General features: G+C 54.2%; 1 protein-coding gene across 1 annotated transcript in view; it reads right to left on the reverse strand.

The window, feature by feature from the left end:
- Positions 1 to 22,332, reverse strand: part of HCN4 (hyperpolarization activated cyclic nucleotide gated potassium channel 4) — a 43,974-nt gene that overhangs the window by 14,857 nt on the left and 6,785 nt on the right. The window contains exon 2 of the mRNA XM_038579892.1: positions 4,297 to 4,720. Within this exon, the coding sequence (XP_038435820.1) occupies positions 4,297 to 4,720 (424 nt within the window). The remainder of the gene's footprint in view (positions 1 to 4,296; positions 4,721 to 22,332) is intronic.

Genomic DNA, 22,332 nt, shown 5'->3' on the forward strand with positions numbered 1-22,332 from the left:
ATGGAGGCAGGGGCTGGCTTGCAACCTGCCCGAGACCCTCCGCCTCTCCTGACTCCCGAGACGCTTGAGGACTCTCTGGCCGGGGGCTGGGCTGGGCGAGGCAGTCTGGCATCTCCACGGCTTCACCAGGGCCACCCAGGGCCACGACAGTGTCCTCAGGGTCAGCTAACATGGTCCCTGCCAGGGGAGGCCAGGGCGGGGACCAAGCCCCGACCCCAGAACATCAGAGCGCAGTCAGGAAAACCGAGGTCCCCAAAAGGAAAGAGATTCACACAGGGAGTTAGAGGAGAGAGAGCAGGCTTTTCTCTACTGGATACCTCCTCTCCTGAATCTCACGAAGACCTGGGACTTCTGGGGTCCCCCCACTACTATCTCAGGCCAAGCTGAGGCGAGAAGCCCCAGGCCTAGGGCAGGCTATGTGGAGACAGGGTTCCCGGGGCCAGCTGGGGAAGCCCGATCCAATCCTGGGGGTCCAGTGGGAGCCCCTGGCTGGGTGGTGTCCTGCAGAAGCCAGCTCAAAGCAACTTCCTCCCCGCTGGTGGCCAGATAAGGGTGTGTGCGGAGGCGGCGGGGAGTCATCTATTTGGCCTCCTGGGATCTCCGTCCCTGCCCTCGAGACTGAGTACCAATGTCCAGTTCAGAGCTCTGACCTAGGCCTCCTGGGGCCTCTGTCTACCCCGGGGAAGAGCCACGGCGAGGCCTGCCTATCCAGTTCTGGAGAGCCCAGCGGGGAGCCAGGCCAAGGAGGCGGTGGGGACAGAAGCTCCGGACCGAGCTCCCGCGATGCATGGTGCGGGGACATGGTTTCTCTGCCATCTGCCAACTCTCCCCAAATACCATGGCCCCCAGGGCCCAGGCGTAAGGAAGGAGCATGGGTGGCTCCCGGGGGGCTGGAGCCTGGAGACTTGAACCAATGCCACAGAAGGTCAAGAGTGGCTACTTCACTGCTTTTGATGATAGTCTAGCTGTATGTTTAAGACAAATTGAAGGCTGGGGGGTGGCCTTGGGGACTGAGGGACCCAACATGGTCTGGAGGTCTACCTGGAGGTCTCTACGGTCCAACCTCCAGGCCACTGTAGTTCGACTTGGGACAGAAACCAAGAGACTACTTGTCCGGACATTCTAGGAAATATGCCTCCATTCTTCCTCTGCAGCCACTCAGGGGGGCCCCCGGCCCCCAGCCCCACCCCAACACTCTCCCCTCTCAGGTCTGAGCTCAGATCCCCAAGCCAACATCTATCTCTTTGCACCTGGAGGTCCCAGAGGTACCACACGTCCGACCCATCACGCAGAACTGCCCCACCCCTCGGCCCGCTCCGCTGCCTGCCCCACTGCCTGCCGTCCCAAGCGCAGCTGGGAGTCTTCCCTAACAGAGGGACAGATGACAAAATCACTGGCATCCTGCTTTCAGGCGACCTAAGAATGCAGGAAGTGCAGGGAACCCAGAATCAGGAGGCCCAGTTCCAAAATCCTACCGCTGGGCCAGCCCGACTTTCTGCCCCTGTTCCTCACTGACAAACAGGAATAATCAATCCTGCCTGCTTCGCCTTGCCAGCTAGGTGTGAGGAGCCAATAAAACAAAGGGTAAAAAGTATTTGAGGGGCGCCTGGGTGGCGTGGTCAGTTAAACATCCAACTCTTGGTTTCAGCTCAGGTCATGATCTCAAGGTCATGAGATCGAGCCCCACATTGGGCTCTGCACTCAGTGTGGGGTCTGCTTGGGATTCTCTTTCCATCTTCCTCTGTCCGCCCTGCTCGTGCTCTCTTTCTCTCTCTCCTCTCTCTCTCTCTAAAATAAGGAAATATGTCTTTAAGGGAAAAAAAAGTACTTGAGAAACGTAAGCCCTCCCATAGAGGTATGGAGGGTTACTCAGACAAATGACCAGGGAGGGGCATTTATCAGACCATCCACTAGGCTTCCCGCGAAGCATTTTATTTTATTTTATTTTATTTATCTTTTTGGGGGGCGGGCAGCCCCGATGGCCCAGTGGTTTGGCACCACCTTCAGCCTGGGGTATGATCCTGGAGACCCGAGATCGAGTCCTGTATCGGGCTCCCTGCATGGAGCCTGCTTCTGCCCGTGTCTGTGTCTCTGCCTCTCTCTCTGTCTGTGTCTCTCATGAATAAATAAATAAAATCTTTTTTAAAAATTTTATGCTAAGCATTTTATAAACATCATCTCGGGGCACCTGGGTGGCTCAGTGGTTGAGCGTCTGCCTTCAGGCCAGGGCATGACCCTGGGGTCCTGGGATCGAGTCCTGCATCGGGCTCCCTGCATGGAGCCTGCTTCTCCCTCTCCTTGTGTCTCTGCCTCTCTCCCTGTCTCTCTCATGAATAAAAAAATAAAATCTTTAAAAAACAAAACAAAACATCATCTCATTTAATCCTTCCAACAATCCAGTGAGGATTATACCACTTTGCAGATGAGAGACTGAGGCTCAGGGAGGCAAGCTGGCACCAAGGTCACCCTGCTAGACAGAGCCAGGATTCTAATTCAGGCCTCACATGTGTAACCCTTGCTAGAGCCCCCAGACCTTCCACTGCTTCCACTCCTCATTGCTGGGAGTCAGGAGAGCTAACTGGGCTGAGCTCCAGCTCCAGCTCGGCCAGATGCCTGCCACATGACCTTGGGCAAGTCATTGCCCCTCTTCTGTCAGCAGGAATAATGCAAATTCTCCTACGCAAAGAGAGTTTCTGCCACAGAGTGACACTGCCAGGCTGGTGTAGGCACTTTCGCAGCACAGGTGTACGTTCCTGCTCCCTCTGACCTCAATCTGCCAGTGCCTCGACCATCAGCCACGGGTGCTACTGTGAGGGCCCAAGCTGCTGCTGGGGTGGGGGCCTTATGTCCTGAGCATGGGAACTTCCATCCAACCAAGCGCAGGGGTCCTGAAGACCAGCAGACCGGCAGTAAGCCATGGCAAGAAACGTGCCTCTGCAGAACCTTCCCCAGGCTCCAGCCCACTCTGCACCCCAAGGTGGGCAGCCTCACAGCGTATACCTACCCCCACGCTGGCACCTCCAGGCTGGCCAGCCTGCTGCCACTGCCAAAAGGCATAAGTTGGACGGTGGCAGATGCAGACAGAAGCGCTGGCACAGTCACCTGCTGTTTTACAAACTCCAGCCCACAGTCCTCCTCTCTTCCTCCCACAGAGGACTGCATTCAGCCCATGGCTGAGTTAGGTTTGTTCCAAACAGTGTTGGCCCACCCAGTTCTTTTACAATTTTTTATTTAGTTTCTGTAGCCAGGACTCTGCCCACAGCCCCTAGGATCCCTTTACGGTTCTTGTGCACATGACTCCAGCCTCCTCGCTTGTGGGCTTTTCACTCCCGCCAGCTAGCCACTATGGCTCTTTGTCAGAGACCCACCCCAGGCTGCTCTTTGCCTGCCTAGCACCAAGGGCGGGAAGTGCCCTGAACCAATGGCTGCCGTGCAAGGGGATATAAAAATTCCAACTCCTTGCCCTGACTGGGACAACTCCAAGGTGTGAAGCACAGTGTCCCCAGAGCTCCCCACGGGACTTTCCTTGGTGTCACCTTTATTTGGCTTCCTTCCTTCCACCCTCTGTCCCTCTTCCCCAGCCCCCTACCAGATTATTCTTGGGAATGCTCCCTGCCTCAGCCCCACTGGGGGAAAAAGCCACTTTGATGCAGATCCTCACCTCAGGGTCTGCTCCAGAAGAACCCCCAGGACACCTAAGAATGTTGCCAACAAAATTCACAAAAACCCAGATTTCTGCTTCTCATGATCAGTCTGTAGATCTTGAAACCCTGGGCCTATTCTCTCTTGGCAACAAGTGGCTACAGTGGAGTAGAGGCAGATGGAGGTGTATTCTTCAGTTATCCCCAGTCTCACCATACTCCGTACTGCCTCCCACTGGCCCCTTTCACCCATTTATGTTCCCTGCCTGGCCCCTACAGCCTCATGAGTTTACGTTCTCTACAATATTGTCCAGTGGTTAACAGTGCAGGCTCTGGCATCCGGGTTCACCAATTACTGATTCTGTGACCTCATACAAATCCCTTAAACTTCCAGTCTCTTGGTTTCCTTACGTAAAAAGTGAGTACCTCTACAGTTGTCAGAGACTTAAATGGGATACTGCCTGTAAAGTAATTTTCATAGTATCGAGCACACGATAAGAAGTCAAGAAATTACTAATATTTGCCCTTTTGGAGCAGATGTGCCTGCTATGATCCGACAGCCCAAATCCAACTATCTGAGACTACCTGCTGGCCCTTCACTCCCCCTGTGGGAAAAATACCCCATCCTCTGAGAGGTTTGGGTCTTACCACTCACCTCTTCCCACTGGTGAATATATCGAATGAGGCGAGAGAGACGCAAGAGGCGCAGGAGGCTGAGGATCTTGGTGAAGCGGACGATGCGCAAGGCCCGGGCAGTCTTATAGACTTCTGAGTCGATGCGTGTTTCCACGATGAGGAAAATGTAGTCCACAGGGATAGAGGAGATGAAATCCACCACAAACCAGCTCTTGAGGTACTTCATCTTAATCCGCTGCGGGTCCAGGATGATCTCTGTGTTGTCCTCCACCACAATCCCTGTGCGGAAGTTGAGGACCAAGTCGATGAGGAAGAATGTGTCCGACACCACATTGAAGACAATCCAGGGTGTGGTGTTCTCATCCTTGAAGAAGGTGATGCCCACGGGAATGATGATTAGGTTTCCAACCATCAGCAGCAGCATGGTCAGGTCCCAGTAAAATCTGCCCAGAGACACAGGGGTCAGTCTCCAGGAAGACAGAAAGAATGAGTTACAGACCATGGGAGAAAACTCCAAGGGAGAGCACATGTGGAAGAATGAAGTCTCAGAAGGTTCTAAGTGACTGTGTGAGATAGGCACAGGGGTACCACAGGCAAGATATAGAGATTGGCAGAGAAAGGCTCCCCTTTCCCTAAGGATGCCCCCTGCCTGTCCCTCTGTCTGCTCCCCAGTGACAGGCCTTCCACTCCCAGCCCCACCTCCCAGTGGGAGTCAGGCTGAGAAGCAAACCAATGATGTCCAGAGACAAGTGTGAAGCTGTTTCAGCAGTAGGAGCAGTTCGCCCCACAATACTCCAGCCTTAGGCCAAGCTGCTCCATCCTCCCTGAGGGTCAGCTATGGCCTGAGACAGGCTGGCAGGTCACATGCTACAGCCTGTGACCAGAGAGCAGGGGAAGTCCAGACACACAGCAGGTACCTGGGTGGCAGGATGCCTGGGATCTAGCCCCAGCTCTGTCACAGTCATGTTGTGTGACATTAAGCAGGGACCCTCCCTGCTCTGGGCCTCAGTTTCCTCACTGTGCAATGAGGGGGGGAGTCTAAACACTCTGTCCCATAATTCTGATCTGGCCCTCACCCACACAGGCTTTCTGGGGCTCTCCCTTTAGTCTAGCCCCTATAGTCAGAAAATGTCTGGCCATCTCCCTCTCCCAGAGGTTTACATTCTAACACAGGTTTGGAGAAGGACAGTGAGATCTTCAAGGGCATGAAGTGTTAATGAGGGGATTTCAGGCACCAGTAAGGTGCCACTCAATGCAATGGAGTGAGATCAGTGGGGGTTTACAGTATCATTTCTCCTAAGGTGTCAAACCAATTGCAAGGGTTTCCTGAGGGAGGTGGGAAGGGCTCCAGGGTGAAGCCACCTGGACTAGCAGGGGCCCCTCTGGAGTGTGCACACAGCACACGCAGGCACAGACCCCATGTCTAGAAGGTATGACCAATCAATCCCAGGGACCCTGCCCGAGTACCAGCCACCCCAGGGCTGGCCCCAAGATCTAAAACCTGCACTGCATAGCTATTTCCCCTCTGCTATTAATTTAGACAGTTACAAAATGACAGATAAAGGTATTGTTAAGTCAGGCAGAAGTAAGCATGTTCTCTCCCAAGAGAAATAACCTTTCAGCCATCTTTAATTTTCGACTGCAAGAAAGCCAGGAGGGAGTAGGAGACAAAAAGACCAGCCTCCCCCAAGTCTTCAGAGAGTCCCTCTCCAAAACCTGCCAGAGGAGTTCCAGGTTTGAAAAAAATCACTTCACAGCAAATTGCTGTCTTTGCCAGGTTCAAAATGGTGCTATGAGTCAAGGAGAGGGCAGGGTCTGCTTCACTGAAAGTGGATGAGACAGCCGTCCCACATCACACAGCTCAGGGAAAGGGCAGCTTCTGGAAGGGCAGCTTTGGACAGCTCCTTTGAAAACCAAGCCATTCAGGGCCTCAAGTCAGAGCCTCCCAGGCTAAAAGCTTCTCATTCTAAGGCTGTTGCCAAAAGGTCAACTTCAGCTCCTTCCCTGACCTGCAACCCACCACCCTTCCTCCAGCTCCGAGCCTCTATGCCATCTGGGAGAACCCAACCTAAGACCCAAGAACCCACCCTGGCCATCACACCCCACACACAGAATACCGCACACCCTGCTAATGACGCGTGGGCCCCAGCAGGATGGTTTCAGCTTCAATGGGGTGTTCCTGAGCTGTGTACACTCTCTACACAGCCTCATGCACGTCACTCAAAGACAGCTGCAGACACTCATTAGAAGCACAAACAGGTATCCCCATTCACACACAGAGTGTGCAAACACCCCTATATACACATGGTCACTGTGCCTTTTCATTTAATCTCTTGGGAAAACCAAAACAAAACTGGCATCGAGAGGCTACTGAGGGCCTCATGGCCCTCTGTACATAAAGCTAATAATACACCCAAGCTAGAGGAGTTTCTAAAATTAACAGAGCAGGAGCAAGGCGGCTGAGAATGCTGACTTGGGCAGGCCTGCCACTCCAGCGGGTTTCTACACTTTCCCCAGCTCTAGTTCCCTCAATTACAGACCAAATTTGAGACAGTAATTAACAGGAGAATGTTTGCATTTAGTGGTCTTCAAAAAACCAAATTACATGAGGCAAAAACAACCATTTCCTTGCATTCTGACTAATTATTTCAATCGTGAGTTTCCAGATGCTAAGGCATATTTCTGGTGCCTGATCTGGGCTAGGGTCAGAATGCTGGAGCACTCCTCCCCACAAACCACTATCCTGGAGCATCACAGAGCTACCCAAAAGGCAGCATAATATGATGGGAAGAAAGGCCTTCAGAGCCAGCCAACCTGGGTTCAATTCTCGGTTCCATCATTTACTAGCAAGGCTTTTAATCTCTCCATGCCTCAGTTTCCTTGTCTGCTCACTGAGGAAAATAACAGTACCTAACTTGGGATGCCTGGGTGGCTCAGCAGTTGAGCATCTGCCTTCAGCTCAGGTAGTGATACCAGGGTCCTGGGATCGAGTCCCACACCAGGCTCCCCACAGGGAACCTGCTTCTCCCTCTGCCTCCGTCTCTGCCTCTTTCTCTGTGTCTCTCATGAATAAATAAACCCTTAAAAAAAAATCAGTACCTAATTTATACTGTTATAAGAATGACAGGAATTGATATTTGTAAAATGCTCTGACCTATGCCTATCTATGTTATTAAATGAGTCAATAAGGATTCAAGACCTTATTCACAGGAAAAAGGTGAGGGAGGAAAATGAAAACGTCCAAGGAAGAGTCAAAACAAAGCATCTGCTGGGGGGGGGGGGGGTGGTGGAAGGAAACTTATAATGGTCCTGAGAGAGTCCAGTGGTGGAAGTCAAGGATTCTGTGAACAGACAACAGAACCAGGCTAACTCAGCAAACTGATGTCCTGACCTCAGGGAGCTCATGGTCCCGTCAGAAGATAAGACTTAGAAGACAAGTTGGGCAACGATGTAAGAAACCATCCTAGGCAGCAGCCCAGCCATCTGAGGTGCGGTCCCATTGGCCCAGAAGGGTGAGGCCAAAAAGTGCTCCTGGAGGAGCTGGGCTTTGGGAGCTGCCCTTGGCCCTGGAGACTACCTCTCCTTACTCTTGCAAGACAGCTGCACAGATTTTCTAAAGCAGGCCAGGGGTTGGGGGTTCAGCACCACGGACAGCTCCCGGCACTCGGCCAGTCCCATTGGGCGGCTCAGCCAGGGGATCTTGGCAGCAGCCTCCGCACAGCATCTTCAGCCCCTGGGCCCCTCTTCTTGCCAACCCCAGTGATCAGAAGCATCTCAAGTGATTCCATAATGTCTCTGAGCTTTTTTATTAGGGGGGCTTCTTGGTGACTGAATTCATAAAGACTCCAAAACGTTTCACACGTATCAAGCACTTGCTTTGAGCTTTCCACATACTACTTAACTGAATCCCTGTACCAGCACTGAGGTGGCTGCTATTTTGCGGATGATGACACCGAGACTCAGAGAGAAGTATCTACTCAAGATCGCACAGCTAGTGAGGGACAGAACGAGATTCCGAGAGGTCTGGGACACTTGAGAGCCTGACCACTTAGGATTTTAGGCACCTCATTGGGATGCAGTGAGGGAGACCAGCCTTACTGGCACCTCTGCATCACACTGGGGAGGTAGCCTATCACAGCGGGTGTAGTCCTCTCTTGTAGACAAGAGAGGAGAGGGAGATAGTGCCAGATGGTGACTACACTTATAGTGGTGAGCACTGAATAATGTATAGAACTGTTGAATCACTATGTTCTACACCTGAAAGTAATATAACATTGTATGTCACCTCTAGTTCAATCATAAAATTTTAAAAAGAGAGAGGAGAAGAGAGAGTTGTGAAGAGGTTTGGAGGGGACCCATCCTCCTGATGCTGGAGCCTTCTGAGGTACTTGCTAGGTGGGGGAAGTAGCACACCTTTCAAATATTAAAAGCATCCCAGTCATAAGCGATCAGTCGGGCACAGTTGCACCATCCTGTAAAAAGGGAGGTACAAACTCAGGTCCATGGAGGAGGGAATAGTAACATTTCCAAAACCTCAAGCTGGATGCACCACCTTCCCGCAGCACCTCGCTGCCCTAGAATCATTCATGGCTAACCCCCACAATCCAGGGTGTGCATCCATGGTGGCGGGTGGCAGGTCCTGGCAGGGAAGCAAGGGACAGCCAGACTCAGCCATGCTGGCGTTGGCACATGCCTGAATGACAGGCCTTGTTCTCTCCAAAGCCAGACAACCCTCCCCTATCCCAGTGTCCTCTAAGCTAAAAGGAAATCCTGGCCAGCAAAGACACCTCACCCTAGTTTCAGCCCCAGGACCCCAGACCTGTCCTCCCTTAATCCTGGACCTTACTTCCTACCTGGCCATGCAAGCAGACAGGTGAACCTTCAGCAGGTGGGCATGGCCTATAGGGCAGCTTTGAAGGAGCAGGTGTCATGTGCAGAAGAAATGGGGGGATGGCAAAAAGCCAAGCAGCACTTTTACACTGATACCTAGAATATTTCATGGTTTGGTCTGAAAGGAAAGATATGGCCCCAATACCTTTGGGAAGAGGCAATGGAAGGCTCCTGACCCTGAACTCAGAGACTCAAGGACCAGACCAAGGGCCCTCTCCTTCCTTAGAGGTGAAGAGGAGTGAAAGGTAATAAAATGGGGCAGAAGAAGTACAAGTCAGAAGAGGGATGGCCCCCTTCAGCCTCCTTTTGTCCACACACACCCATGTTTGCCTTTAGCACATACGCTTGCACACACGCAGGCACGCACATGTACACACCTACATACACACCCCCATAATACATTTTTGCACATACTCTCACCTATGCATTCCTGCTCATTTTTGCCCTTGTCCACACATGCATACTTTCTTGCACACCCGCTTGCATACATCTTGACACAAATGACATCCACTGGGAATCCTGCCAGCTAGAAGAGAGTGTCAGTTTTTTGCCCATTACATTCTTTGCCATCCTTCGGGATTTGTCTGAAGTGCTACTCCTTCCAGGCCTCTCCAACCCCTCAACGATGGAGCCTCAGCCCAGCCTGAGTCCTGACTTTGGACGCCCTGGAATGCTGTGGCTCCCTGAAGGCAAGGGCCTTGTCCCAGACATGCCTGCACTCCTGCCATGCTGACTGCAGGCCAGGGGCCCCATGCCTTCTCCCAGGTGAGCGGCACACCCAGCGCCCCATCGATAACCCCTCCCTCTGTATAGACACCTCTCCTAGCACCAGACCTGCATTCCCATCTGCCACCTGGAGGCCTGCTGGCTCCTCCACCCAAGTCCCAGGCTGAACTCAGCATCTTCCTCCTCAGAGCTGAATGGCACACTCAGCATCTCAATCACCCGGGCTCAAGACCTCAAAGCTATCCTCAGCTGTTTTCTCCTTCCTACAGGCCCCGCATGCAGTGTCAAGTCTTGTCTAGCATCTTTTTTTTTTTAAGTAGGTTCCACACCCAGCATGAAGGGCCCGAATTCACAACCCTGAAATCAAGACCTGAGCTGAGATCAAGAGTTGGACACTTAACCGACTGAGCCACCCAGACACGCCTTGTCTAACATCTACGATGGCTTCTGAATCTGTCCGTGACTGCTGTGTCCCAGATCAGCTCCTCACTGCTCCTCGCCTGGACCCTTGCCCTTGTTGCCTGTCTCTAGCCTCCACACTCTTTCCTTGCAGCTCACATGATCTCTGGGTTATCTTCCCAAATATTATGATTATATCACCCCTTGCTTGAGCCGTCTTGGCAGACTCCCCATGACTATAGAAGAAAGTTTGAGCTCCAAGGTCTGGCATCCCCTGTGCCCCACTTCCCCATTCTCCCTCCTGCTTCCTTCACAGTAGCCACGGACACCCAGCCCTTGGCTCTATCTCCATCCACATTCCAGCTCCTCCCCCTAAGCACTGGCCCTGCCTCCTGAACCTTCACCTCCTGAAATGCCTTCCTTCATCCAAGACCCAGTTTGACTGCCTCCTCCTCCAGGACGTCTGCCTACCCATGCTGTGTGCCTGGGAGCAGCTTTCACATCCTGCCCCTTCCATCAGGCACCACCTAGGTCTCCTCTTAGCCTCCCAACACATCACAGAAACCAGGAATCCAGGAAGCCTTGTGTCTGGGACAGCAATGGGAGCGGGGAACTCCCCCTGGATTCCCGAGCTGGCCCTTGGTTTTCCAGGCCCAGCACAGACGACAGCGACGACAATCAGACTGGTGGAGGACAGCAGTCAATGTTTTCTGGACGCTTACTGTGTACCAGGCACTAATCGGAGTACCTTACACAGATTATTTCATTTGATCCTCATAAAATCCCTGTGAGGGAGATACTACGATTACACCTATTTTACAGATGAGAAGACTAAGGCACAAGAAGTTGAGAAATTTGCTATATATAGTGGATCAAGAATTAAGCCCAAGGAGCCTGCCTCCAGAGTCCCACTTTTAACCACTCTGGAGAAATAGGAATCTGGCTACTAGTATTTTTCTCCCTCCCACACTCTGTACCTCCCCCTGCCCTTCCCGCTTCCACCATGGCACCTGCACCCTCAACATCTCTACTCCCTGACCCCTCCACCGCTTCCCTTTCACAAGCTGTATCCTAGAGATGCCCCTCTCCTAAACCCCACACCCCGCCGAGTCAGGGGTGGGGCCGGCACCCTCCCCACTCCACCCTGTGCCGCTTCCTGCCTGTGCTAGGGATGTTTACAAGATCCTTTGAGCAGCCTGTCATTTTCTGGCCAGCCTGCCGGCATCCATCTGCCGCGCTCGGGGACCCTGGCAGTGCTGGCACTTGGTTCACAACCTCCCATTCCACTCCAAACCCTGTCACGGTCCTGGTGACTTCTACTCCATATATCAACCCCCAACAGCCGGCCCCTCGAGGGCTTGGTGCCCTGAGTCTAATGACAGCATGTCAGTCACCCCTCAGCGTGGGATGGACCATGTCACCCTCCCTGGCTGTTCCATCTCTCACCCCGACCTCCTTTCCCTCCAGCTCTCTTAGGAGTCTTGCTTAGTCTACTCTGTAGTGTCTGTCCCAGGACCTGTGAGTTACAGAGGAACCCTCTTGCCTCCTCCCCTCCCCTGAGACCTAATGGTCCAGCTCTCCCACCCCCCTCCCCATCCCCCCCACCCCTGTCCTTCTAGCCTTCGCTTCACAACAACACACCATTCACCATTCATCAGGGCCAGCATTCACCCTTTGCAGGTTTCATGGGGACTGTGCAAAAAATCCCACAGCCTCAGGCCCACCCTGCTATGTAAGCACCTTAGCTCCCGTGCCTCAATTTCCCCATCGGGGTTTCCATACTCAAATGGCCCTCACCCCCAACTGCCCAGCCTTCCAGGATAGCCTTGGAAACTTTCGCCACCATTCTCCTCCAGCAGCCACTTCAAATTATCTTCTCCCTCCTCAAAGCTCTAAAACCACTTTTCTACCCCACTCTCATCAGATAACACCACCTTCTACTTTACAGAGAAAAAGAGAAGCCATCAGGGATGTCCCCTTCCTCTTTCCCCACCCCCTCCTCCAGTAGCAAGAGCACTGGGGACCCCACCCCCTGCCTCCTGACTAGTTCCCTCTGCCTCCCCAGGGACCCTGACCCTGGCCTCTGCCTTCAGTCTCCCTCCCCAAGTGTCCTTTCCCATCAGCTCGTTCTTTTAAGCTCCCTACATTTAAAAAATAAAATGAAACCACTCTCGAATCCTGCCGCCTTATCTCACCCAGCAGAAACAAGCTTCCTGGAGGAGGTGTCACAGGGCCCGCCCTCTCCCTTCCATCACTCCTGCGGACCCCGCAGCAGCCACGCAGGCCAGGGGGTGCTCCCTGGTCTGTTCCTGGCTGACCCTCAGCATCCCTGCCTCTGAGCCACTCCGCTGAGACGACTGGGTTTTCTCCCTTTGCTCTGCCTCTCTCTTTCCTTCCCCTGCGTGACCTTTAAGTGTTTTTGTTCCTTTGGGCCCCAGCCTCTTCTCTCTCTCCACACTCTCCCTGCGTGATTTTACCAACTCCCACGGCCTCCATTATTCTGCTGGCTTTCAAGCCAGGCCTCTCTCTGAAGCTCCACACCCGTGCGCTCACTTGCCCGTTCCACCTTTACACCTGGGATGTCCTGCAGGAACCTCATTCTCACCACCTCCAGATAGAACTAAACAGCTTCCTCTGAAACTCTTGCGCTCCCAGCAGGAGTTCCTCCAGCCATCCAAACGCACGATCCAGACACCCGGGAGCTACCCTCCACCTCCCTCACCTACCAACATCCAACCAGTCGGACTGAGCCTCATCAGCAGCCTCCTACCCTGCGGCTTCCTAGCTGGGTTCCTGGCCTTTCCAGGACCCCACACACCTCAGGGTCCTGGGTGGGGTCCGCATCCCCCAGCAACCCACTCTCCACACTTTGCTCAGAGTCCTGTGTTCCCAGCTAAACCAAGTTTCACTGTCGTCCCCCAGGTCCTTCTGGATCTGGACTCTGCCTCCTTCCCATGTCTTGTCACCCTTCCTCCCCTCATCGCTCTGCTCCACACATACCACCAGCTCTCGGTGCCCCAAATGCACCATGCTTCCTGTCCTCTGGGCTAGCCCACATGCGGGCGTTTGCCTGGCCTCTCCTCCCCACCCCTGCCCACCCCGGCCCCTTGGTTCAGAGGAGGCATTGTTTCTTGGTATCCCAGGCAATCTGGTTAGATGCCCCTTATCAGCATTGCCTCAGCATAGTATTTATCACACTATGATGAAATTGTGTGTTTGATTTGTGTGCTTACATCTTACGGCGTACGAGATTCTCTGAACTTGGCACAGGGCCTTTTACACGGTGGGTCCTAATAAATGTGTGAATGGGTGTGTGAATGGATGCATGCACAAAGCTGAGTGACAGGTGGCCCAGCAGAAGCTGCAGGAAATGGCAGCTCACGGAGACCCACGAGGCTTTCACAGGCCTCCGATGATCAGGGTGGAACGTGTCCTGTCCAAACCCCTCAAGACTCCAAGACTCCCGGGAACACCCATCAGAGGATGGCCGCCACCTGGTGCTGAAAACCATGGTGGAAAAGTCAGAGAAGGAAGGGCAGAGCTGGGGGGGGGGGGGGGGGGGTGGAGAAAGAGTAGATGAACAAGAGACAGGCCAGAAGCATGGGGGTTGGGTTTCTGACAGAACGGGGTGAATGAGGGGGCTGGTAGGGGGACACAGTGACCTCCACCTTGGCACAATTGTTTCCAGCCTGACCGACACAGGCCTACGGTAGCAGAACACCCCCTCATTAGGGGCATGCCCTCTCGGTGGGGATCTTAAGGATTGCCTCTTGGCTGGAAATGGGCCTACCACAGAGATGGGGCAGGGGAGGGGGGCCTGGGGCAGGGGAAGAGGCAAAGGGCAAGGGCAGGAAGGAGACAGTCCCACTTCTAGAACCCTCCTGTGTTGCCCCCATCTGCAGACCCAGGATGAGTCTTATGTCCTCAGCCCTGCCCTGTTCCCCACCGTCCCCAAGAGCAGAAACGATTGCTTTTCCTTTTCTGAGATGTGAACACATAGCTGGGCCTGGGGGTGGGGAGTGAGGGGTGCAGGGGCCTCTCAGTAAAATTGTCTTATTGCTAAATGGATGGATGGACTAAAGGCTGTTGCCAGGGAGGAGGACTGCCAAAAATAAAAATAAAGAAACTACCCTAAAATGTTAACACCGATCATGGCTACATGGTGGGATTATGAGTGATTTTGTTTGCTTCATCACACCTTTCTATATTTCCTACATTCTGTTCTATTTCTAAATTCCATATTTTCTTTAAAAGGGCAAATATTTCCTTTATGATCAAAAAGCGAAATCGCCTTTAGCCAATGACCGGTGCCCCATGCTGGGAAAAGTCCCCTCACACGTGTCAGGAGAGAGACACACTGGGTCCTCGGGGAAACTCTTAGGCAGCCAGCATAAACATGCAGAGAGCGTGTTAGCATGACGAGGAGGTCAGGATGAGCAGATTTTTTGGAGGAGGGTGGTGATGAAGGAGGGAGGGAGGGAGGCCATTTGAAGGGCAGGTGCGACAGGCAAAGGAGACCACGTGCCTGCCCACACCACACACGTGGGCAGGCACACAGGAGAGCCTCCCTCCTTGCCTTCCTCCCTCCCAACGGTAAAACTGGGATCTTCCACCAATCCTGCCTGCTCCCTCCGTGTCTAGGCTCCTGCTCAGTATTCTCGAGACAGAGCTGCTGCCCAGCCCTATGCCCTCCCAGAGAAGCTACTGGCTCCCTGGGGGCTGGACTGGGGGTGGGGGTTGGGGGTTGAGGGTGGGGAGGGGGGGTCCTCCCTGCCTATGCCCTGGACCTGGCATTTTAGACTCCTCCCCCTCGCCCCCCAGGCCAGAACTCCACATCCCACAACCTTCCAGAGCCAGGCTGGGCCCACAGCTCTTGCCTCCGAGGGCATAGCCCCCCATCCTCACCACCCCCTCTTCTGGCCCAACCTCCCCGACTTGGGGTCTCCCCCACCCCCCCTTTAATAGATGACTTGCTCTCTTCCTCCCACCCGCCTCTGGCCACTAGGGCTCTATTTTTAACCCACCTCAAACTCTCTGACTCAGAATCACAGGGCTCCCAGGTAGCTGCTCCCTCAGCTGCCTGAGGCTGCCTCCAGAACAGATTCAGAGCCAAGGGCATCTAGTGCTTCGTTTATGGGTGAGATAGCTGGGATTCTGGTGTATTTTTATTTTTTAAGTTTTCTATGTGACTTAAGGAAGAAAATTTGGTTTGGGTTTTGGTTTTGAAGCCCCAAGAAGACCCGTTACTGCTGTCTCTTTGCTCAGTCTCTCCCTCTCCTGGGCCGAGGGCCTAGCCTTTAGCATACAGTGAGGGCTAGCTCTCGGCTATTCCCCAAGCAGAGGTGAGCTGAGGGCTGTAACCCATGGAATCTTCCTCCTTCTGTGATCTTTCAATCATCCAGCACATTGCTTTGCACACACATCACTTGGGGATTTTACTAAAGCACAGACGGGGATTTACTAGGTGTGGGGTGAGGGCTGACATGTGCATTGCTAATAGGCTCCCTAGTGACAGTGAGGCTGCTGGTCCCCAGACCTCACTCGCAGTAGCCAGGCTGTAGCAGACAGTAGGGAGTTTAGGCATTGTAGTGTTTAAATACCTGGCTGTGTGGCCTCGGACAGATTCCTTAACCTCCCTGAGCCCGTTTTCTCATGCGTAAAACGAGAACATGAATCCCACCTCACAGGATTCTGGGAGAATTCAATGAGATATTTATAATGTGCTACACCAGGTAAATACTCAGTGTATGCTGGCTGTTATCATCACCATTGTTATTCTTGTGACCATGAAGACGCAGCTCCTGGCCTGAGGGCTATGGGGACACTGACGTGGGTGCCAGTCTCACCATGAGGAGCCTGCAGTCTTAGGGAGGCACAGACCCACCCCTACAGGGCAGCTGATGGGCCAGACCAATTCCAAGGGCAGATGAGCCACAAGCTGGTGGGGGCGGGTAGTGAGGGGACTGTCTGGCTCTGCTGTGTGGGCTGGGGATAGCTGGAGGGGAACTTCAGCCAGCCTTGAGAATGTGGCCGGAAAGGAACAGGGAGCAGCAGGGCCCATGCTACCAGCAGAAGGAATCCAGGCCAGGGGCCAAGAGCCATGGGTTCTAGCTCCCTCTCCCTCCCCCAACTTGCTGTGTGCCCCGAACAAGTCCCTGCCTCTCCTAATCCTTCTCTCAGTTTCCCCCTTGATAAGGGAGGATGGAGCTGGACGATCTCTAAAGAACACCAATTCCATGAATCTCTGCAGTGCAGAGGCTAAAGAGGCCAACCAAGGGCAGCTGGCCAGATGGAAAGCTCGCCAAGAGAAGAGTACAAACCTTAGAGAACTCTGGCATCCTGTCCCTCCACTCGAGACTGGTCTGTAGAGAAGACGGGGGCATCCTGAAAGCCAGACCGCGTAGCTGGGACTCTTCCCTCTTCCGGGGCCGTGGGAGACCACAAAGGTTGCAGAGGAAGAGAGTTCCTCCGGGGAAGGGATTGTGACTGCACCTTCTCGACGGTGCAACAGAGCAGGGGCCCGACCGTAAGGAAAACCGAGATATCAGCCCATTGCTTCTCTGAAGGGCTGAGACTTTAAGCCTGTGCACGCAGATACACTAATGTGAGAGTGAGTGCGTGCACACACATACACCCCAACGTGTACGGCGGGGGTCATCTGCCCTATAGCGCCCCCAGATGCCAGAATGCTGTGTTCCCTCAGGCTGGTGGCCTAGCCTCTCTGAGCTGCACCCAGCTGGGCGGCCAGACCATCTGGGGAAAAATTGGGAGGGGACTAGCAGCTGGAGCTCTTCCCCGCCCAGCTTCCAGGAAACAAAGGCTCAAGCTCTGGCTGTCCCCACTCAGGAGACTGGAACAAAAATAGCATACCGCTGAGGAGCAGCACGTGAGCACAACCCCAGGGGAACTCAGGTAGGAGAGCTCACCTGCTCCTGAAGGAGGGGACACCGGGGTGAAGGGGGAACCAGATGGACTCAGCGCAGAAGTGGTGCTCTAGTGACTATGAGCCTCGGGAGGACTGGGACGCGGTGGGCGGGCTGCCCGCAGAAGGGAGCTAAGTACCGGCTCTGAGAGGGTCTATGTGGCCCCTTCTTGCTGAGATGGGGGTTCCCTGGAGGTGCCTGGGCTCTTGACAACACGAGCCAGATGGGACTCTGCTGCCTTCCGTCTAGGAAAACACAGTCTGACAAGGACGCTGCCGAGCAAGGGCCATGGTCCCTGGGGTCCCGCCAGCCCAGAGTTTTCTGATTCTGATCGCTAACAGAAGAAAGGTAACGACTCCCTGGAGAGGGGCCTGTCACAAATGAGGTTGGACGGCGGGCTAGGGAGCAGCGGGCTAGGGAGCGAGCAATTCACCCCCAGGCGGGGGCCCAGGGCCAAGGGCCTGGGCAGGCTGGTGTGGGTGGAGCTGCAGACCGTGCATGGGCCTGCAGGGGCCTTACAAGTGCCCCGCTCCCTGGCTCCTCCAGTGACAGAAGCAGAATCATCTGGGTGCTCCCCCAAATCATACCCACCCTGGGGCCGCACGCCGGGAGGCCCAGGCATCCGGGGTTGCACAAAGCTCCCAGGCGACCCGGGCCTGCCAATTTCAGCTTGGGGTCTTGCTAGAACCCCATCCCTCTCTGGAAGCATTTTCAATGAGGAAAGCAAGGCGCAGGGAGGGGAGGCCTCGGCTCAGTCCTCACTGCTGGATGGGGCGAGAGAGCATCCACTGGCCTCTTACTCACCACGGGCCCCCTCGGCTCTGTCCCCAGAAGCTGTGAAGCAACACAGCGGGATGATGACTCCTCAGAGCCTCTGGGACAGGATGAACAGCTTGCCGCATTTCCTTCCCCTGCCAATTCCAAAGCCCATGGTGCTGCCAGTCACAGCTGTCTAGGCTGACCTGCACTCCCCATGGAGCCTCCCATCTGAACTCTCCCCAGGCCAGGTCTGAGCTCCCAGGAGGGGACAACCATCCCCCAGGAGACATAACTGGGAGGAGAAGGGGGCGGGGTCCTTTGCCCAGCGAACAACAAAAAAAACCCGACATCCACTCCCACAGGAGCCACGACCTACTGGGGGTGCTCAGCAGACCACAGAGACGCCGCACAACCTGCTGGGGAGCCTCCGCCCCATTCCCCAGCACAGAGGGCTGGCCCTCTGTAGAGAGGCCCGTGTGTCGGGGACTCCCGCTGCCCCAGGAGCACAGGCGTCGCACAGCTCCAGGATCCTGCCTGGATAGGCCTCTGTGGAGTCTCCAGAAAGAGGGAGGGAGGTGCTCATCAGCTCTACTCATCAACAGCGCTGTCCCTGCCCTGCTGGCTCAATTTGTACTAATGGGGTCAGGATTACAGGTTCAATACCTATTTGGGCAATTAGCTTTGCTCTCTTCTCAGCCTCAGACTGAGCCCTGACCCTGGACACTGAGACAGGAAAGGACCTTGCTGAGGTCATACAGAGGAACAGGAGAAGGGTCAGGAGAGCACACTGAGTTACAAGCTAAGCAAGCTCAGGATGAGAGAACCCGGGCTCCAGGGTGGGCCAGCCCCGATGCTGCACAGAGAGGCCCCAGCTGCAGAGTCTCCCCCGCCAGCCCGTGTTGCTTCTAAAAGATGCCGATGGCACTGCTGAGGCCTGAGGGCTGGAGGGTCTTTCCTGTCCCTGCAGAAGGAACAAGCGCCCTGTGTCCTCTGACAGACTCTAGGTGGGAGAAGCTGGCTTTGGTGATGAGTGGCTGAGGACTCACGTTAATCATTGACAGGGGCTGCTCCAGCCTACAACAGGGAACTGCAGGGTAATTACTTCTGGGCTCCAGGCCACACACTCAGTGACATTAATGCGGCGGCAACAGCTGCCTTCCAGGCGTAGTATAGCAAAAGAAGGGGGTCATCTCAGAGGTTGTGCAGCTGGGGCTGAGGCCAGAGCCAGGAGAGCGCCCTGGGCCACAAGGACCTGGGGTGAGAGGCTAGGGAGATATGCACACACGTGCCAATATACGAGTACATGTACTCAGACAGCATCAGGGTCGAGCCCCAGGGCAGTGGGGTCACAGTCCTCAGGGGTGAAGCACAGAGCTTAATAAGAACAGGTCCAAAGCAGCAGCTGTTGAGTAACCTGCCCGTAGTGCCCACCAACACCCACCCCAGCCCCTTAGCTCCATCTCCCAGAAACCTGCTTCCAAGAAAGTGTGCAGAATGGTTCTCTCTTTCCTTCAAATCCAGCTCAGATCTGCTTCCTCCAGGAAGCCTTCCCTGACCACTAATCCACACTGATCTACCCTAAGAGGAGCTGAAATCCTATTGTCTTCTTTGCCAGTTGGTAGTGACCCTCGTCCTCTATGATGGGTGACAAGAGTCTTGGAATAGAGCATCTGGTCTCTGCAGGAGCATGACCCACCCCCCCACCCCTGACGCTTGTCCCTCCCCACGCCCAGAAGACGGTGTATTAGCCAGCCCCATGTTACGTATTAATTTCTGAAAGCCTTGTTCACGCAGACATAACACGTCCACCCACACGGATAAATGCTTAGACAGACACAAAATCATCAGCAGCCAATTATCAGGCCCCCGCAGCTGCCGTGAGCCGACCTGGAGGCCCCGCTGCAGGTTCAGCAGTTTGTGGAGTGGGGAGTGCGGCGGGGCGCAGGGAGTCCCTCCGTCAAGCCAGCACACATCCCTGCCCAGCCCTGGGCACCGCTGTGCAGGAGCCCTGAGCTGGCTGCCCGGCTGGGAAGACACACACCAGCCCCAAACAATGGGAGAGCCGAGTGGGGCGGGGAGCCGTCACGTGTGAGATTTGGTGGCTCCGGCGGCGGCGGCAGTGGCACTGTTGTTTATTTATAATTTGTGCTTTACCTCCCAGAGAGGACCAGAGGCAGCTGGCTCAGATGCTAAGAGGTGTAGGAGCTCGGGGAGCTTAAAGGGAGGGCATCCTAAAGGGGAGGGTGCAGGGCGGGGTGGGCCAGGTGCTCACCTTGCCCCCAGCCCTGGTGCCTCAGGGAGGCACTGGGGTTGCTTCCGAGGCTTTGTCCAAGGACTCGGGTCCTGACCTCTGACCCAGGCCTTATCTTGGTCTCAGGCTGAACCCTGATCCTGGTCACAGTGTGGGCCCAGACCGTGGCCTCAGATAAAGATCTGACCTTGATCACACTCCGACCCCAGACGCACGGTCCTAAATCAGGACTCCACTTCCTCACATCCCTGAAGGATGTACTAGATAGACCATGTGACCACCTAGTTCTCTGGTGGAGAGAACCCAGAGTCCACTGGCTGCCTGTCCCCTTCCTCTAGGATCCCTACTCACCCCTGTTGAAGAACAGATGCCTCAACGGCATCTGGATGCGGTTCCAAAATCCCAGAGGCTTCCACACCAGTCAGCATCCTGATCCTGCATCCCCGGGAGTAGAGCAGCCCCAGAGTCGGGGGGTTAGGGCAAGCATGGCTCAGCCTCCAGATGCTGCATCCCCCGATATGGAAAGACTCCCTTCTCACGGATAAGCTTAAGTTCAGAAGGGACTCTGAAAATATCTATCACCTCAAAATTCAGGCATGGAGCCGGGACAACCAGAAACAGCTCCAGTGACCGGGCACTGCGTGGCACCCGCAGAGACCAGACGCTGCATTCCAAGACCCTTGTTACCCATCATAGAGGACGGTACCCACCCGGCAAAGACGACAATAGGATTTCAGCTCCTCTTAGGGTAGATCAGTGGGGTAGGTAGTTTAGCATCTGCCTTTGGCTCAGGCTATGATGGAGTCCCATGGCAGGCTCTGTGCTCAGCGAGGGGTCTGCTGCTCCCTCTCCCTCTGCCCCTCCTCATGTGCTCTCTCTCTCTCTCTTCACTTTCCCTCTCAAATAAATAATCTTAAAAAAAAAAAAAAAAAGCCCCAGTGACAAGACCATTCAGGACCTCTGGTTGGGGTCTCTGCAGCCAGATGTTACATAAGCCACTGGGTTCTGGTTTCACCTCTGACACAGACTCATTCTGTGACTTTGGGCCAGTGGCTTCCCCTCTCTGACCCTCTGGTCCCCTTGTAGAAACGAAGGCTTTAGGCCAGGAGCTCGCTAAGGCCCGTCCAGATCTGGTGGTAAATCTCCCCTGCCAGCTCAGCCCCATCCCTCCACAGCCCCACCATACCGGTAACATGTGGGCAAACATCACCGGCAATGTTTGCATTCTCAGGAGAATGTCTTCTTGAACTACTTTTGTAATTTAGCTTTGTAAAGCTAACAGAAAAGAAGAAGGAGGAGACAAAGCGGGAGAGAGGAAGGAAGAGGGATAGAGAGAGTCCTAGAGACCAGGTTCAAATTGCAGTTCTGGTACTCGAGAGCTGCATGATTTAGGATAGATCTTTTTTTTTTCCTCCCATCAGAGACTCAGTTTCTTTATCTGTAAACTGGGGACAATAGAACCTATCATTCAGGCCACCGTGAAAAGTAAATAAAACATGAGATACAACGCTTCTAGCCGCTTGGTACATAGTATAGACGGTTCATAAGGGGGCGGTTACCGATCTGTGAATCATCCTGGCTTCAGTCTTTGCTGGTTTGATTCTGGGGTTGTCAACTCAAACCTACAGGCGTCAGGCTGATAAATGTGCAAGAATGACACGGCTTCGTATAGGACCTGAGGGACAGTGGGCAACCAGAGAGCAGAGGCCTCTAGTGTGCCCCTGCTGCCTGCTGTGGTGTGGGAACGTGGGGCCAAGGCTGCCAGAGTTTCCAATTTTTTAGGAGAAGCCCGAAAGCCAAATTCTTATGTTACATCTTTCCATTTTAAAACAGTGTCTCAGATTTGTTATGACACACTGTGCTGCCCAAACAGAACACATCTGGGTGCTGTATTTGGTCCATGGGATGCTGCTTAGCAACTTCTGGTCTATGTACTGCTGTCTCATCTTGAGCACCCTTGGTGACGGGGAGCTCACCATCTTTTTGTGCTACTTCTGCCTCAATTCTGGGCAGGTGCTGATGATTGAGAGTGTCTGTGAGTGGCCTCCTAGGCTTTGGAATCACAGATTTCCAGGGCCCTGGCAATGCTTTCTCAGTAAAGCCCGGC

The sequence above is a fragment of the Canis lupus genome, chromosome 30 (genome assembly GCF_011100685.1).
Source record: "Canis lupus familiaris isolate Mischka breed German Shepherd chromosome 30, alternate assembly UU_Cfam_GSD_1.0, whole genome shotgun sequence".
Taxonomy (NCBI): Eukaryota; Metazoa; Chordata; class Mammalia; order Carnivora; family Canidae; genus Canis; species Canis lupus.